Source organism: Olea europaea, chromosome 13 (assembly GCF_002742605.1).
Source record: "Olea europaea var. sylvestris chromosome 13, O_europaea_v1, whole genome shotgun sequence".
NCBI lineage: Eukaryota > Viridiplantae > Streptophyta > Magnoliopsida > Lamiales > Oleaceae > Olea > Olea europaea.
Genome location: NC_036249.1, coordinates 17,655,078 through 17,673,569, shown reverse-complemented (window position 1 = coordinate 17,673,569; position 18,492 = coordinate 17,655,078). Strand labels below are relative to the sequence as shown.

Sequence of the window (18,492 nt, the reverse complement as noted above, 5' to 3'; positions counted from 1 at the left end):
CAATTTCCTTAACTTTATCCTTCATCCCTTATCCCAACGATGGTAAATATTGGAATAGTATCCACATCGATACTAGGGATAGGTGTGAGAGGCTGAAAAGGGGGCTTCCTACTTAAGCAATGCTCATCATCACATCACAGATGTTTGTATTGGATGCAGTAATCTGGGTCTTGTCATACAAGATAGACTGCCAATAACCCATGTTCTTGTCCCTATTTATTTAAACTCTATCAGGAAGCTCATACTACAGATTGACCTCAATGTAGAGCCAAGCCTCAATTGGTTGTCGTAAGTTCAAAGTAGCATCATCAGCGCAAAGTGGTATCCCAATGGCCGTAGCTAAGGCAAATAGAAAGCTCTTGGCCATGAAATGTATTGGCGATAGCAGGAAGGAGGCCCAAACAAGAACTATAAGGGTCTCATGCTTTGGGCTAAATCTCCAGGTCCACTTGATAATTCACGTAGGACATTGATAAGTGTAAATATTACACGTATCCTGATCGTCAAAACATGACTTATGGGAATACTTTTATGAAATAGATATTAATTTTAAATTTTGTTATCATTTTATGAGAAAACTCGATATTAGACGAGAAGGGATGAAAAGGAGCAATAATTGATCAAAAATGAGTTAAGTTGGACATGATTTGAAAGTTGGGGACAAGAAGTTACATTTGGAAGTTGAAAGATCTCGATTGCTATATTTAAGGACTCTGTCTGAATTAAAAGAGGAAACAAAAACCAAAGTGCATAAGAAAATATTAAATTTCAGCAATTTGGGATGTCCTACTTGGACTAAGATTATGGTTCTCAATCCTCTTAAAACTATATTTTAGACCTAAATTAGGTCTATAAATAGGAATCTTTCATTCCAAAATTAGGATGAGGCTAAAGATACAATCTTGGGGCATAATTATACCTTCTAATACATTGAATCCTCAGGATTTGTATTTCAATTTGGAATTTGAAGGTTGAACACAATTGGCCGGGAGATATACAAGGTTGGAAGAGGAGATTGACGATCCATTGTTGGGAATTGGATGCCAAGTAACAATAATCATTAGGATTCTTTTCTTTGTTCTTCATATTGAAATTGGTGATTTTTTTTTTTCTTTTTATTGTTTACTTTCTTAATTATGATTGACTAATACTTGATTGTTAGGATGAACGATGTAATTTACGTTTAATATTTATTTCATTCCAAAAATTTTATGCAATTTGATTAGGTGTTAATTATTTACTGTAGGTTTAATGCATCAATTCCTTGATCACCAATTGATTACCAAGAGGTAATGTATGGTTCTACCTCGTGCAATAAATGACTCGGGTGTTATAAGAGATCAAGAGATACTTTTATAGGTTATGCAATCATGATTGAATTCCTAAAATTGAATGCATTTACATGTATGAATTTACATAAATAGTAGATTCAAACATTTGAATATGGTTAATTTTATACAAGAGAGACTACTAACTAAAATTGATTAATTCAATTATTAATACATTGAAAAATGGTTAAATGAATTTGGATTGAATGAATGTTAAATTGACCTAAGTGGAATTGTAATTCTTGATCACTTAATCCTAGTAGTTCTCCACAAATTAGATTAAATTTAATGTAGGTCAGAAAATAAAATCTTGATTTGTTATTTGGCTAGTGCATTAATTTATATTGAACCTAGATTAGAATAAAAATTGATAGTAAATATTAGTCTCTGTGGGAATGATAATTGGTCTTAAAAATTCACTTTATTACTTGTCACGAACTGTATACTTGCAGAATTTACAAATAAACATCCATCAAGGTACCATGATGGTTTAAGAAACAGGTGACTATAGTCGTCTTCATGGGTTAGATGAATTAGGATATGTTTGGCTAAATCAAACCAAGCATAAAACCACAATGAAAGCCAAATTTCTGAAAATTTTCACACACCTTAATCATCAATGGTTTGCGATGTGAGAATTTGTCATCTGGTATGTGCTTGTAAGACTTAGATTTAGGAATTTCCTCCTCCTTAGAAATAGTAATGGTCGGCTTTGTTATATATATTAAATTAACCTTAGTGTCAAGATCTTAGAATTCCATAATTTTCACATATGAATAAAATGATCAAGAAACATACCTTGATCCATGGAGATAATTGAAATATTTTAAATCTACAAAACAATATAAACAAGTAATAGAGAAAACGTTTCTCTCAACTTCACCCCTCTTTCTTGTGTGTTTTCAATTGACTAAATCTATGGGTATGTAGCCAACATATGTAGGGTAGAGAGAGGATGGTTTTTTTTTTCCAAAAGTAACTTCCAGTAACCACTCCCCATAAAGGTGGTTAATTAGAAAAATAACTCCCCATAGATCTCACAAAACCGACGTGCCTATTTTTATGAGCCAATAACTACCTCAACATTTAAAATTCAAATAAAGTTAGTTATTTTTTCCGGTCATGTGGGACATTAATTTTTACATTCTCCCACTTGGCCCATATGACAACGACACTTTATTTGAATTGATAAGGTAACTATAATATACGCATAACATCAGCTCATTTGCACCTTTAGTGAGATTAGGTTAATATTGTAATTAAATAACTTGCTAACATGGGTCATGGCGGTAAACATCAATTTAGCAACATTTTCCCTTTCATGTACCACGATGCTAGTAAATCATTTAATCGCAATCCATAACAGGAAGTAACTATAATGTCCCAGTAATGTCTTCATCAAAGACGATTCTTGTTATCAATAATCCATATCCATAATTACGTAATACATGGAAAACAAGAAGTATCAGAAACACGATAAATTATATCTCTATTAATGTCTTAGAACAAAACATAAGGATTGAGATCCATAAACAAAACTCATGGATCAAAACCAAGACCCATACGATCAACATGCTCTTTAAATGTCTTTGGTGGTAATCCTTTAGTTAAAGGATCTGCAATCATGAGCTCAGTCTTAATATGTTCTATAGACACTCTTTGTTTCTGAACTTCCTCCTTAATAGCCAAATATTTGAGCTCTATGTGTATAGCGCCATTACTATATGTGTCGTTCTTGGAGAAAATGACTACTGCGGAATTATCACAATACACTCTCAGCGGCTTGGCAATACTGTCGACAATTCCAAGTCTTGAGATAAAATTTCGCAGCCATAATGCATGAACTTTGGCCTCAAAGCATGCCACAAATTTAGCTTCCATGGTAGATGCTGCTATGACATTCTGTTTGGCACTCTTCTATGATATTGCTCCTCCAGCTAATAGGAACAGGTAACCAAACGTTGATTTCCGACTGTCAACACAACCAGCAAAATCTAAGTCGGAGTAACCAATCACTTCTAATTGATCAGATCTTCGATACATTAACATGTATTACCTTGTTCCCTTCAAATACCTCAACACTTTCTTCGCAGATTTCCAATGATCAATTCCGGGATTACTTTGGTATCTCCCTAGCATACCAACTGCAAAGCTTATGTCTGGTCTCTTACAAGTATGTGCATACATCAAGCTTCCAACAACAAATGCATAAGGAATATTTTCCATACGTTTCTTTTCCAATGCATTCCTTGGACAATCTCTTTCACTTAACTTATCCCCTTTACAAATAGGAGCAGGAGTGGTAGCACAATTAACCATATTAAATCTTTCCAAGAACTTTATCGATATATCCTTTCTAAGACAATCCTAACACTCCACGTGATTTATCACGAAATATCTCAATTCTTATCACGTAGGATGTCTCACCCATGTCTTTCATTTCAAAGTTCATAGAAAGAAATTTCTTGGTTTCATGCAGTAAAGCAAGATCACTACTAGCAAGCAATAGATCATCAACATAATCAGGAAAATAAACTTACTCCAACTAACCTTCAAATATATACACCGATCAACCGTGTTTTCCTTAAATCCGAAGGACATGATGGTATCATTAAACTTAATATATCATTGTCCGGAAGCTTGTTTAAGTCCATTTATCGATTTCTTTAACTTGCATACCATATGCTCCTTCCTTTAATCAAGAAACCTTTAGATTGATCCATATAGACCTCTTCATCTAAATTCTCGTTTAAAAAAGCAGTTTTCACATCCATCTGATGTAACTCTAAATCAAAATGAGCTATTAGTGCTAGGGATGGCAAAAAGGCTCGAGGGCTCGGGCCATTTGTGGCTCGACCTTCAAAAAGCTCGAGCCGACTCGGCTCGAGGCTCGATTAAACTGAGCCTAGGCTTGGGCCGAGCCCCATCTTGGGGTACCGAGTCGAGTCCGAGCCAGCCTGTGTGGCTCGCAGGCTGGCTCGAAAAAAAAAAGTAAGTTGGGTAAAAGGCAGTTGGCAGCCTTTAAACAAAGGCAGCTGCCATCTGAAAAGAAGAAAAAAATTCGAGTTGGCTCGGCTTGGCCCATTTCGGGTTGGTAAGGTCGAGCCGAAAGTTCGGGCCAAGCCTCAACTTTTATACTGAGCTTTTGCTCGGCTCAGATAGGGCCAAAAAAAACTCGTCTTCAAAAAGCTCGAGCCGAGCCTGAGCCTTGATTTTTGGCTCTCGAGCAGGCTCGGCTCGTTGTCATCCCTAACTAGAGCCACTATGATTCGAAGAAAGTCCTTCTTCAATACAGGAGAGAACGTCTCTTTGTAATCAACACCTCCTTTTTGAGTGAAACCTTTTGCGACAAGTCTAGCTTTATGTCGTTCGATATTACCATTATAGTCACGTTTGGTCTTAAAGACCCATTTACACCCGACTGACTTAGAACATTTAGGCAAATCAACAGCGTCCCAGACTTCATTCTATTCCATTGATTTCAACTCATCATTCATAGCATTGATCCACTTTTTAAAGTCATCACTTTCAATAGCTTGTGAAAAATAACCGAATCTTTACTTGTCCCTAAATTATAATCAGACTCTTGCAGATATACCAAATAATCATCTGAAATAGCTGATCTCCTTTCTCTTTGAGATCTTCTTAATACTATTTCTTGTGGTTGTTCTACAACCGGTTCATTGGTGACAATCTCATTATGGAGTGACTGATCACTAGATTGTTGTTTGATGTTATTATATTGTTCTACAATAGGGAAAACAACAATTTTCCTTGAAGTTACTGGTATCGGGACAGGCACCCAAACTTCTTGAATGACCACATCACGTAATGTGTCACTCCCACTAATTTCACCATTCTCAAAGAACCTGGCATTTTCGGCTTCTACAATCTTCGTACTATGGTTGAGACAGTAAAACCTATACCCTTTGGACTTTTCTGGGTAACCAATAAAGTACCTGCTTACAATTCTAGAATCCAATTTCTTTTCATGTGGACTGTAGATCCTAGCCTCTACTCGACATCCCCAAATATGAAGGTGTCGTAAGCTCGGCTTCCTTCCTGTTCGCAATTCAAAAGGGGCTTCCATCCACAATGAAATAGGTACTGCTCCTAACCATTTCCATAAGTGTACGATTTCGCCTTTCAGTTACACCATTCTGTTGAGGCGTACCAAGCATTGTGTATTGTGCACAAATGTCACGCTCTTCTAGGAATTTAGCAAAAGGACCTGGACATTGTCTCACTCAATGATACATTCCATAATACTCACCACCTCTGTCAAATCGAATGATTTTCACCTTTCTGTTTAATTGTCTCTCGACTTCAGTAATATATGTCTTTAAAGCATTTATTGCTTGAGACTTTTCATATAACAAATAGACATAACTGTAACGTGAAAAATTATCAATGAAAGTGATAAAATACTTTTCTCCACCAAGTGAAGGTGAGTGAAAAGGTCCACAAATACCAGTATGGATAATCTCCAAAAGTTCTTCACTTTTTGTAGCTCCTTTCTTTGTATGTTTGGTTTGCTTTCCTTTAACGCAATCAACACATACATCAAAATCAGTAAAATCAAGATCCAAAAGAATCTCATCTTTTACTAATCTCTTCATCATTTCTCTGGATATATGCCCCAGTCATTTATACCACAAGATGGAAGAATTTTCATAAGCTCGTCTACGTTTAATTCCAACATTGCGATGCAAGGTTAGAAGGATTTGTGCAAAAGTTTAATTAAGATTAAATTTATATAGCCCTTTATATAAAATGTCAGAACCAACAAATGTTCCATTTCTAAATAAACGGAAACTACTATTATTGGAATTAAACGAATATCCATTGAAATCAAGTCTTGACAAGGAAACTAAATTTCTGGAAAGAGAAGGTACATAAAGAGTATCAAATAGGTCCAAATAATGGCCTGATTCCAAAAATAAATGAAAAGTTCCAACCCCAACAACTGGTACCTTGATTCTATTTCCCAATATTACGAAATGCTCATTTTCCTTTATGTTTTGGATGGAAAGGTATCCTTGCATCGAATTTGTAATATGAATAACAAAACCAAAGCCAATCCACCATGTATTAAAAGGGACCTTGTTGCTTAAACCTTGCCTCTTCTTGAACAAGCATATCTACCAATTCATTCACATTCCACTTTTCCTTAATAGTGTTATAGTGAATCTGAAATGGCCCATACTAAGTAGGAAAGGAATTCAGAATAAATTGAACAAGGAAACTTTCATCAACATTTATTCCTAGAGTTTTGAGTCTAGCAACCAGATTAGTCATTTCAAGGTCATGTTCGTGCATTCCACGGCTACCACCAAATTTCATGGTGGTAAGTTCAGCCATTAATCTCCCTCTAAGGGACTTATCTGCTGAACGGAAGCGATCTTCCACAGCCTTGAGATATTCCTTTGCATTATCATTTTGAGGAAGCGTCGATTTAATATTATTTCCCATACACATTCGCATAAACATAATGCCTAACCTATTCGATCTTTCCCATGACTTAAAACAAAGATTGCTCTTCCGCACTGCTAGTTTCTATAATAGTAGGAGGTTTGTCAATTCGCAAAGCTAATTCAAGATCCAGAACACCGAGCCGAAACTGGATTTGTTCCTTCTAGTCAGAGAAATTTGAGCCATTAAAGATTGGAATAGATGAAGCTAGCGAATGAAGCGAAATAGGAACTAACACTGCAATATATACATTCATAACATTAGTGCTTTGAGAGAAAAACTTTTATTAGTACTATTGCGTTCAATCTTTGGATTAACTAAGGCAATATACTAGCAATTATGTTTCATTTCCTACCGCAATTCTCTTCTGGGAGAGACTATGTTATACCAATCACAATGAACATAATGATGCTACTTTAGTTTCACTTTAATTGGTGATTAAATATACTCCAATTAGACATGTTTGTTATCTTTGGATATACAAAACATATATAACTGAGCATATCAATTAACCACTTTCATGTTCAAGATTAATAAAATAACTCATCAACCTTTGGGCAGTCCATAATAATTTAATAATTTTATGAATGCCAATACACTCTTACATCAATAATTTTAATGTCATCTTCCGTTACAAGTATCAAACTATCAAGAGTAATTGACAAATAAATTATGTAATTTAGTGTTCGTATACCATAATGTCTGGCCACTTTGGTGACTAACAAACATCATTAATCTAACATCAGTTACATAAACAAAGCATAAAAAAGGTAATTAAACTATAATCTAATTTGATCCATATTTCAAAATCCAATATAATAATTAACCATTCATATATCACCATCTTTAATTAACATATAATTACTTGACTTATGAACCATAATGCCGTTAATTATAATTTGGGCACTAAATAATATCCTGCACTAATTACAGCACATAAAGTTTCATGCTGGAGTTATCAAAAAGGTTTGGAGAATTAATGAATGGTCCACATGTCTATTAACAAATCCAATTCTTCGATCCACAATTAAAACATGATCATGCCCCATAATGTAATAAGAAACTGAAAAATCCTCCATTAAAACACACATAGAATTGTATATTTATTACAGGGCCATTCCAACCATTAATATACTAAGCATATTATAACAATAATAAATTCAAGTGATTTTGTACTTTTCTGATGCACAGCAAACTGCACTTCTTCACAAATTATTTTCGGTGCAGAAAAGAAAATCAAAGATGCCTTGAATCATTTTTAAAGATAATGCATTCAGCAGCAGAACCTTTTAATTTTTGCACATTAATTCATAAATCGATACGTAAAATTAAAGATCAATAAATGAAAAATATTAATCTCTAAAGGAAAATCAAGAATTCTATAACTTGGACTCTGATACCACATGTTATATCTATTAAATTAACCTTAGTGTCAATATCTTAGAATTCCATAATTTTCACATATGAATAAAATGATCAACATACCTTGATCCATGGAGATTATTGAAATATTTTAAATCTGCAAAACAAGATAAACAAGTAATAGAGAAAGCGTTTCTCTCAACTTCACCCCTCTTTCTTGTGTCTTTTCAATTGACTAAATCTATGGATATGTAGCCAACATATGTAGGGTAGAGAGGACAATTTTTCCCAAAAGTAACTTTCAGTAACCACTCCCCATAAAGGTGATTGAAAATAACTCCCCCTAAATCTCACAAAATTGACGTGCCTATTTTTATGAGCCAATAACTATCTCAACATTTAAAATTCAAATAAAGTTAGTTATTTTTTCCGGTCATGTGGAACATTAATGATGTGTTTGATTACATTTATTTTCCATGGAAAATATCAGTTTTTCACCTAAATTTCTACTTGGAGTGTTTGATTACTATTTTTTTCCATGGAAAACATTTTCTAACTTTTGAAAATATGCCTAATTTTCCTTGTTTTTAAGGAAAATATTTTCCTTGGGTAGAGGTGGTTTTTATTTTCCACAAAAGATGGAAAACATTTTCTAACCTTTGAAAATATGCCTAATTTTCCTTGTTTTTAAGGAAAATATTTTCCTTGGGTAGAGGTGGTTTTTATTTTCCACAAAAGATGGAAAACATTTTCTTTTCTAGGCGATATTTTCCATGTCAATCAAACACACTCTAATTGTTACAGGCTTTCCCATATGAAGAGAGGGCTTCTTGTCAATAAATCTATGGTCATATGAATGTTGTGGTGCTTGAAGAACAGAGATAAAAGATTTATTCTGCCATGTTCACTGGCTTGAGAAAGATATGGTTCGGTGGATAAGGTAGCAGCACAAGTTTTCTTTCCCTGGGAATGTGTATTTGGAGTGGCAGATGAAAAAGGAGGTGGCCGAGGTGCCCCGAAAGAAGTAGGCTCAATGTGACCTAGTACGTGGGAGCGTGAATCGTATGTTGGTGGCCCCTGCCAAGGGGGAGTTCGGGATGGACCCCTGCCAAGGGGGAGTTCGGGATGGACCCCTGCCAAGGGGGAGATTCGTCGACGGTGTCATAACCAGAGAAGAGGAGGCCTCAAGCATTACGGTTGGAGCAAGCCCCACGACGGCTGGATCTCCAGAAGTAGCGACAGCGCTAGCAGTCATGTTAAGAGATTTTTTTCCCGAGGCTTTCTTACCCTCCACGGATTCTCATATATTCAGAAGAGAGGAAGGGAAAACAGGTTAAGGCTAACTCCATGACATCGTAGAAGATTAAATAAGGATGACAAACAAGTCGAGCCACTCGTAAGCTGGACTCAACCTATAGACAGCTCTGGCTCGTTTTTAAATGAGCTATAGGCCAAGCCGAACATCTTTTTTCATGAGTCGGCTCAATTATAGGCTTGTTTTATTAATTTTCTTAATGAAATGAATTGGATCATCACCTCGTGAATGAATCGACTCGGCCCATTAGACCCACGAGCCAAATGATCTAATTGAGTCTAGTTTGTAGACAAACCAACTCAGCTCAACCCATTATCACCCTTAATATTAAAGAACAAAAGATTCTATTGTAAAACTTAATTCATGTGCCCTAGCTTTCTTACAAAGTTCGAAAAATCTAAAATCAAACGGTGCTAGAAATGTACACGAATATAATTAATTGTTAGAGAGTTATAGGCAGGAGCTCCAAAGATAATATTAAAACAAAAAATTAATTTTAATTTCTTCCACAATTTTTTCTTTTATTATACAAATATTATCTTACCAAACGAACCAAAAATGTGTAGTAAGCAAAATAGAATTAGAAGCATGACCATACATTTAAAAACAATATAAAAAAATATAAAAAAAATTAATAAGTTTAGATATTATTCTTTATACTGTTATGTGTATCAAAGAATAGATTCATCACTTGTATTGTACAGCTTGTATAATTGCTTCGATACACTGTGTAATGATAGCTGGCCACCTCGAGTACAAAGAGGTTCACACTCATCACATCACATCCCCATAATGTATGCATTCTCCGTTGTAGTGTAGATATGCATAGTTGATAATGAAACAATTGATGCTCATGTTCTGATTCTATGTAGAATTGTGAGCACAGCTGAACTGTGAGTTCTAGGTTGATTGTGCAGAGCATAAAAAGAGTACTAGCATTAGGGACCTTGCTGCTTGTACACTTTCTTTGACAGAAAGGATGGCAGATGAAATTTTTAGGAACATTCAGTTTTTTCTTTTTTTCTTTTTTTTTTTTTATTCCAAAAAATTCAACATCAGTGAGAGAAATTTTTTTTTAAATTCCAAAAAATTCCTCATCAGCAAGAGAAATTTCATTTGTCATCCTTTCTGTCAAAGAAAGTATAAAAGTAGCTTAATTCCTAGCATTAGTATCTATATCCAAACTTAAGATGAATTATAATTTGATGAACATCTAACATCCATCAAGAAGTAAACTGCAGATGTGGGGAAACTGAAATCCATTATCAAGTTCTTATTTTTAAAAATCAACGTATGCATCGCCATTGAAATGCATCAAAATTTCTACTTTTGACCACTTTCAAAATATTACTTGCAACCAATGAAACTACACAAGGAAAATGACGCTGGATTTGAAAATTGAAGCAGATTCGTATGGAAGGTGATTAGCATTCCACTCCACATTGCTTCAGTATGGGGCCAGTTTGTTTGGGCAAGAAAGGATCAATTCGAACCCAAACAAGTGAAAAGATTGAAGCTAGAAGAATTGACCACAGAACCACAATTGTTGGAGTCCTGTTTTGCCTTCCCATCAACCCCTTGAGGAAAGGATAGAGATGAACAATAACCCAGAAAGCAAAAAATAACTTTCCAAATAGAGGACCCCATGAGCCATATCCATTGTTAATAGCATCAGAAATTCCTGCTACAACACCAACCATATTTAGGATTATCAGTGTGGTTGGCGGAATGAGAAGAGTTGTCCATTTGAAGAGGTAGAGCTCCCCAAACTCTGCATCATCAGCAGCTTTTGCTGTTACAGTAAAGTTTGTGTCGACTCCAGCCAGGACCTTGAGAAGTCCTTGGAAGACTGCAAAGAGATGTGCTGAAACGCCACCGATAACCCAGAACTGCTCATTGCGCCACCAGTCCTCAATGCTTACCCCACTCCATCGGAGCTCAAGCACTCCCGTCACTATGATGGAAAGGAAAAGAGCCATAAACCATATGCTTGCCAGGTTATTTAGCTGCATAAGGCAATAGGTTCTGATTAGACATGCACTTACTAATCTTACAATGACATTCCAGTTAATACCACATATCTTAGGTTTTCAATAATGACTTTTTCGGAAAATGTGTGGTTAAAAAATAAGAAAAAAGTATTGTGTTTACGTGCAAAGTATTTTATTATGTGGATATATGGTTGAAAATGAGTGCGAGAAATAAAGAGCTTTAATTTAAAGAGTGTCAAACAAAGGCTTATAATTGCTTTCTCTCTTTCTATGTTTTGAGGGTAATAGTTAGGCGTCAATAATACTTACAGTTGGAACAATGAATTTTCCAGTAAGGAGACACACAGCTGGAAGTGTGCAATAGGCTATCAGAGCAATGGAAGTGAATGGGTACACAATAGTGTTAATATAAGCAAGTCTCTCTAGCAATTTTAGCCTTCCTCCATATCCATACCAAAGTGGACAATGACGACTGAGGAAGATTTCGACAGAACCAAGAGCCCATCTCAGGACTTGGTGCAACCTATCTGATAGATTGATTGGAGCTGATCCCTTGAAACAAGGTCGCTTGGGTGAGCAGTAAACGGACCTCCATCCTCTACAATGCATCTTAAAGCCTGTCAAAATATCTTCTGTAACTGAACCATAAATCCATCCAATCTGTTGATAAAAGTCCATGAGAGTGTGCTTCTCAATTAGAGTAAAACAACTGCAATTGCAGTTATATAAAGCAAATATCAAGTTTCAATGAGATTTCTTTTCAATTTTTAGTTAATTCATATTGTTGTTGACTATTCTAAATAGAGTTAAAAGACTGAGAAACTTCAGGAAAGGCCCATTGTCAATACTCACCTCTTTGCCCCATTCAGTTTTCTCTTCATATCCACAACTAATAACATGAATGGCTTCTTTGATAAGAGAACCGGGGTTTGTTCCTTCAGGGAGGCCACCATTTTCCATGAGAGTGGAAGTAATGAAAACTGGCGACATTCCAAATCTTTTTTCAAAATTCTTTTGGGACATGAGTGATGATTTTTCCAACTCATCATATCCTTCAAGCCCTTCTTCAATCTCTTCAAGAGCAAATGCTGGTCCCGACGATCTCCTGGTGTAATGTTTGCCCATCATTTTCTTCTTACTATATAGTCCTGCAAGGCCAAGAATAGCCTTAAATCCTTTTTTCTTACCTTTCGACTTCTTCCTAGAGCCACCACAACAACAGCAGCACCACTTTGGCCAGCAGTCACAAGTCATTTTGGGCCGCTTCTCAGACATAGGTGGATCATAGCCATACAATGCCTGCCTATTGAAAACACACCCGGTGCCAACATACACAGGTCCTTGGATACCATCTAAGCCTTTCATGTTGATCTGTTATCATAAAAGACAATTCCACAATTTTCAGATTTGACATTTAGATACTTATCGCACATTGGGTTCATACAAAATAATCCTTTACCAGTATGAATTGGAAATGTATGGGTTGTATGCTAAAAATGCAATGGAAAGAAATTCAACTCACATCGAAGAATACAACATTCCGATTAGCATATCTATCATGGCGATCAATACCATCAAATCTCTGTGGAAATTGGACATAGCACAGCTTCTTCCCGATTTGGGGATCCATAAGAAAACACATCGCTTCCTTCATAGCCTTGCTGTTGTTGATGTAATGATCACAATCCAGATTTAACATGAAGGGTGCATTAGTAAGTACTGCAGAGACTCGAACCTGTAAATCAATATATAGCAAGTCCATAGAGTCAGCATCACTAAATCAATCTCTCAGTTCCACAACAAAAGACAGTGAGTGTTAACTTAGCAGCTACCTACCAGTGCATTCATGGCACCAGCTTTCTTATGGTGCTGATAGCCAGGTCGCTTTTCACGTGAAACATATACTAGCCGTGGCAGCTCCTTACCTTCAACATCAAGTGCACCTTCACTTCCCAAATACACCTGAAATGTCGGAAATAGTTGTTTAGTCATTGATACAGCTGAACTCGTTACATCAGCAATCGGCTCTCAGGCAGGGAATTGTGAACTTAAAGAATGATTGTCAAAAGGTTCGCTGATCTAATTTTGACTAACTAACCTGAATCATTCCTGGGTGATCACGAGTGTTGTTCCCAGGCCATGGAGTCCCATCCTGCATTACCCATCCTTCTTCTGGTTTCTTTTGTGCTTTAGCCACCAAAGCGTTAATTCTTACTTTGAACTCTTCATATTCTCTCTGCAATGCATAAACATTGTGTAAGAAAAATGAATTTAATTCCACTAATTCACCAAGTATAGCAGGAGAAAGGAATTCATCGAATTTACCTTCATGGCTCTACGATCCTTCACAAAAGTAGGCTGAACCTTATCTTTTAAGTAGTCAATTTTCTCAGAGAAGTAGAACTCCGGAGCCCGAGGTTCAATGCTGTACTTTTGGCAAAATGGCACCCACCTCCTTGCGAACTCAGCTGTTTCAGCCAATGCATCAAACAGAAGCATTGAGGCTCCATCATCCGACACATAGCAAGTCACTTTCTCAACTGGATAATCTACAGCCAAGATTGAAAGGACTGTGTTTGCAGTAATAATGGGAGGTTCCTTAAGAGGGTCAACAGTACTAACAAAGACATCAACGGGGAGAAGCCGGTTAGGCTCACCCTCCCGCTCGAACCTCAAGGACAAACGATCAAGATAAGTTTCGCGGTTTATGGGAAACCATTTGGGAAACTGATCAAGTATCCAGGACAATCCGAACCATATTTCACATATCACAGAGATAATCCATAAGAAATAGGCATCATATGCTGGGGTTAAAATTCTAAAATGGAAAAAGAAACATAGGATGACTAAACGAATGACGATGACTATGCGATAGGGATTGATTAGGCTTGAAGAAATCGGGACTTTTCGCCAGAGTGGCTGCCGAGCTTCTGCATTACTAAGGAAAAAAGAGTATGGCAGAGCATCAGCAATGAATGTTACAAAATATAAAGCATTATCCCCCCGCCCCCAACCCCACCCCAAAAAAAAAAAATCAAATCATACAGAACTGAGGAAGGGAGAATCTTACAGATAATCATCATCATCATCTTGATCATTTCCTCCATCATCTGCTTTCGTAACAAGTCCTCTCTTCTCTTGCCTAGTTTTCCATTTTTCAACCCTTTCCTTCCATGCTTCATTGTTGTAAGTTTCTTTTTCTCCTTCAAAATCCTTTCCTTCAACTATACGGCAATCAGTATTAGTTTTAAAAAAATATATGCAGGAAAACTTATAAATATTTGGTAGAACATTTGACTACCACTTGCTGCAACAGAAGGAATGGCAGCGCCATTGGTATGATTCTGATTCTGATCATAGTCCTTTCGTTCCTGCCAAAGACAATATTGAATTTCTTGCGTTTAATCGAATGAAATTCTCTTTGGAACAATCTATCAAACAATAAGTAGCTAAGAATACATTTTGTGCAATTTGTTATTATATAATATTGTTAAAATAAATTAATAGCCATTGTATAAAATGGATGTTGTTATTTAACTCCAAAATAAGGATAACAAACATTCACTCAAAGTTTAGAGTAGTCAAAAGTAAATATTTTTTTTTCTAAAAAAATCAAAAGTAGATCGGATTTTCATGATTTTAATCATGTTTCTTTGAAGTAATTCAAGACAATAATGTTAAATAAAATTAAAAAGAACATAATATTTCGAAATCCAAGTCAGTTTTGCCTTTATTTGAGAAAGAGTTGGTATTAAATGACTTTAGATAACATAATAATTGTGATATCTATATATAAAGAAAGTTAAAATTAATTAAAAAAATTATCTGAAACTTCTTGTTCATAAAACATGAAAAACTATTTAAGATTACATATAAATTAAGAAGAAAGATATGAAATGAATTTATTAATTGCTCATATTGGATCGCTCAAGAACGGCAAGAAATCATGACTCAATTGATATTTACCTTGTTCAGCTGAAATTCATCTTCAAAATCCTCGTCATAATTATCTTCTTCATCCCCCACAACTCTAGGACAACCTACAGGATCAAAACCAACCTCTCATAAATTTATTTGAATTATTCTATTTGTACAATATTTGTACAACTTAGTTGACAAGGTGGTCAAGTGGCGGTCCCCTATTGGAGGGGCGGCTGTCGTGACGACCACCACTTGGCCACATTGTCAACCAAATTGTACAAGATATTGTCTTCTAGCATGTTCGAATTCATTTGGTGCAAAAAATCAATGTATCTTAAAAATAGAAACAATGTTATTATTATATATGACCTTTGTGACGCTTGTATCGAGTGTGGCACTGATGGCAACTCTGGTTGCCTTCACTTCTCTCGTACTCATAACAAGCCTTGCAAACTGGATATCCACACTCATAACATGCCACAAACAGCAAACCATTGTCCTTAAATCCGATCTCGTCCCCACAAATCCGGCATATTTTGTTGGTCGTAGTAGATTCACGAGTTGGAGGTCGACGTTCCTGTCAAGAAAACAAGGGTACAACGAATACAAAAATTGAATTACTATCTACAGTTCATGCATTTTTATGGAAGAATTTCTAATCCCCACGATGCATGGAAAATTGGATTTAAAGATATATATAATGTTCTGATCCCTACTTGAAAGATGCTAACGAACATATCAAAAGCACTGAAAAACGAGCGAAGTAGTTCATCCTCAATGTTAATGCTATATATAATCTAGTCAATAGCTGTGAAAGGAGCAATCAGAGTGGCCAAAGTAGCCTATCCATGGGCGGATAGTCGGTAAAGAGTGCACGCTAAGAAAATACGAAGGATAAACACATGTATCGAATACTATATCAAAATATTTATGAAAAATGGAAGAATTGATACCGCGTTGAAGAAACAACAGTTCTCACGCTTGATTATCATCTAATCGACTTCGTATAAAATACTTTACAAATATATAAGATGATTAAACTCTACACAATCAAGATACGTGATATATATCACAGATACACAATATATTTTTAAGTACATATTTGTACATATTCCAACAAAAACAAAATGAGAAGATAAAAAGTTACTTCATGTTCATGGAGTTGGTTGCGCGCATGAGAACCAGTTACAAAATCACCAGCCATGGTGTTTGACGCCATGGCAAGAGATAGAAATGAAGACAAAAAGGAAAGGCAGGCGGCTGAGTAAATTAGGCAGAGATGGGAAACAAGGGATTTATGTACAAATGGAGATGTAATTCTAGAGAGTCAGTGTACCAGCTGATAGGTGAGGGGTCGAAGGTTTGATTGGAAGAGAAGTTAAGACTGTCGCTTGTTCTTTTTGGTGCTTACTTTGAAAGGGAAAGTTCCTAATAATAAAGGTGTCCTCATTTCTATGTAGCTTGCAATCCAAGGTGTTTATAGGCTGGCAATTCACATGCCACTCTGCTTAAACTTGAAACCAAGATATTTTGTATGACATTGGTCCACGAACTTGGTGAAAGACGTAAATATTATCATACGGCGGAATCCAATTACTATTATGAGTGCCTACCTGGCTGGTTGCTAAAACAAGAATCCTAATCAATCAATTTGTGTAAACTCTCCATGGGCATCACTCCGCCGCAGAAGTGAGCAAGTACAAGTGTGCTCATGATTCGTGTTACAGTAGCCGGTATAAAGGGTCACAATCCCACGAGTTTGAACTAATTCCAAAACCCCATCCTCAATTCAAATTGCAGGCTGCAACTTGCCTGCATGAAGTCGAAATTAATAGTAATCACCGATCAACCATACGGTGGTGAATTCGTTCTTGAACTTTATACACTCCATCCGTCACATTGCGGGAGCTAGCCCTGTCCAAAGTCATTACTTTAATCGCAAGGAGGGGGATGTCGAAGGCAAGGCTACTAACTGAAGTGAAGTCTACTAGTGTCATGCATCGAGAGTGCTCTCCCCATACATGGCAAAGTTGTGGACAACTAAACGCGTAGTCTTTATTATCAAAGATTACATATACAGGTACTGTCCAGAATCTTACTCATAAACGTAGATATGTGCTAATTGTTCGGGTTTGTTGACCCAAGAATAAGGAGAAGATTGCCTTGAAGCACGAAACCTTGGGAGTCAAACTTTCGATCCATGAAAACATCAATGTTTCTTCAAGGGTATCCCAGCATTGTTGTGAAAGTGCCGAGTAGTAGTTACATGATTGCAATTCAAATCAAGAAGCCTACATTTTTAACAAGAAAAACATTTTGCACTTTACATGAGATATGAACAGAGGCAGCCACGAGACCTGACACGACCATCAAACAAACTACTAGTCATTCTACAGACGATCATATTTCAACTCTTGCCCACAATTTCACTGCAAAGTAGATAGGAGTCAAATAATTCTGGGGGAAAAAAAAAAAAAAAAAAACCAGCGCACTCTTGCCCACAATTTCACTGCAAAGTAGATAGGAGTCAAATAATTCTGGGAAAAAAAAAAAAAAAAAGGCTAGCGCACACATTCTGAATTCCTCTTCTACCAAATTGCATTGTAATTCCACCTTTCAAGAGAAATCTTTCGACCACTAAGAAGTGAAATCTGAGAATCTAGTTGAGATAAAAAGGTCTACAGGCAAAGAATAAAGATCAGAAGATTCAAAATTCAATCATTATTAAACCCAAGTAGAACTCAATTTTTCATTAGAACAAACATTTTAATGCTAATTGCTCCTTACAAATAAATAAATAAATAAATAAAAATTTATACATATATATATATATATATATATATATATATATATATATATAGACACACATACACCACATAGGGCTACTACAGTAGTAACCGACTGCAATTAGCATTATTCTTTCTAATAGCAAATAACCACCAAATACCCCTTGTATGCACAAATCAAATGAGACTGCTTATAGCCATGGATACCTTTCCTTTCTTCTTAGGCCAACAAATGCTAATGGCTCAACTCAGGTAAATTCAACGCCAATCACCCCAGTAAATTGCATCCATCAAAACTACAAAACTACTTCAAAAGT

The 18,492-nt window shown here is 36.0% G+C and overlaps 1 protein-coding gene across 1 annotated transcript; it reads right to left on the bottom strand.

The window, feature by feature from the left end:
• Positions 1-10,720: 10,720 nt before the first annotated feature.
• LOC111407758 (cellulose synthase A catalytic subunit 4 [UDP-forming]-like) lies at positions 10,721-16,735 on the bottom strand. The gene is made up of 12 exons (XM_023037418.1): positions 16,537-16,735; positions 15,759-15,966; positions 15,435-15,508; positions 14,770-14,839; positions 14,539-14,692; positions 13,794-14,406; positions 13,567-13,704; positions 13,305-13,430; positions 12,991-13,203; positions 12,321-12,839; positions 11,778-12,128; positions 10,721-11,483 (listed from the first exon to the last, which is right to left on the bottom strand). The coding sequence occupies exons 1-12, from the start codon at positions 16,606-16,608 to the stop codon at positions 10,902-10,904; spliced, it is 3,120 nt and encodes a 1,039-aa protein (XP_022893186.1). The 5' UTR covers positions 16,609-16,735; the 3' UTR covers positions 10,721-10,901.
• Positions 16,736-18,492: the final 1,757 nt, after the last annotated feature.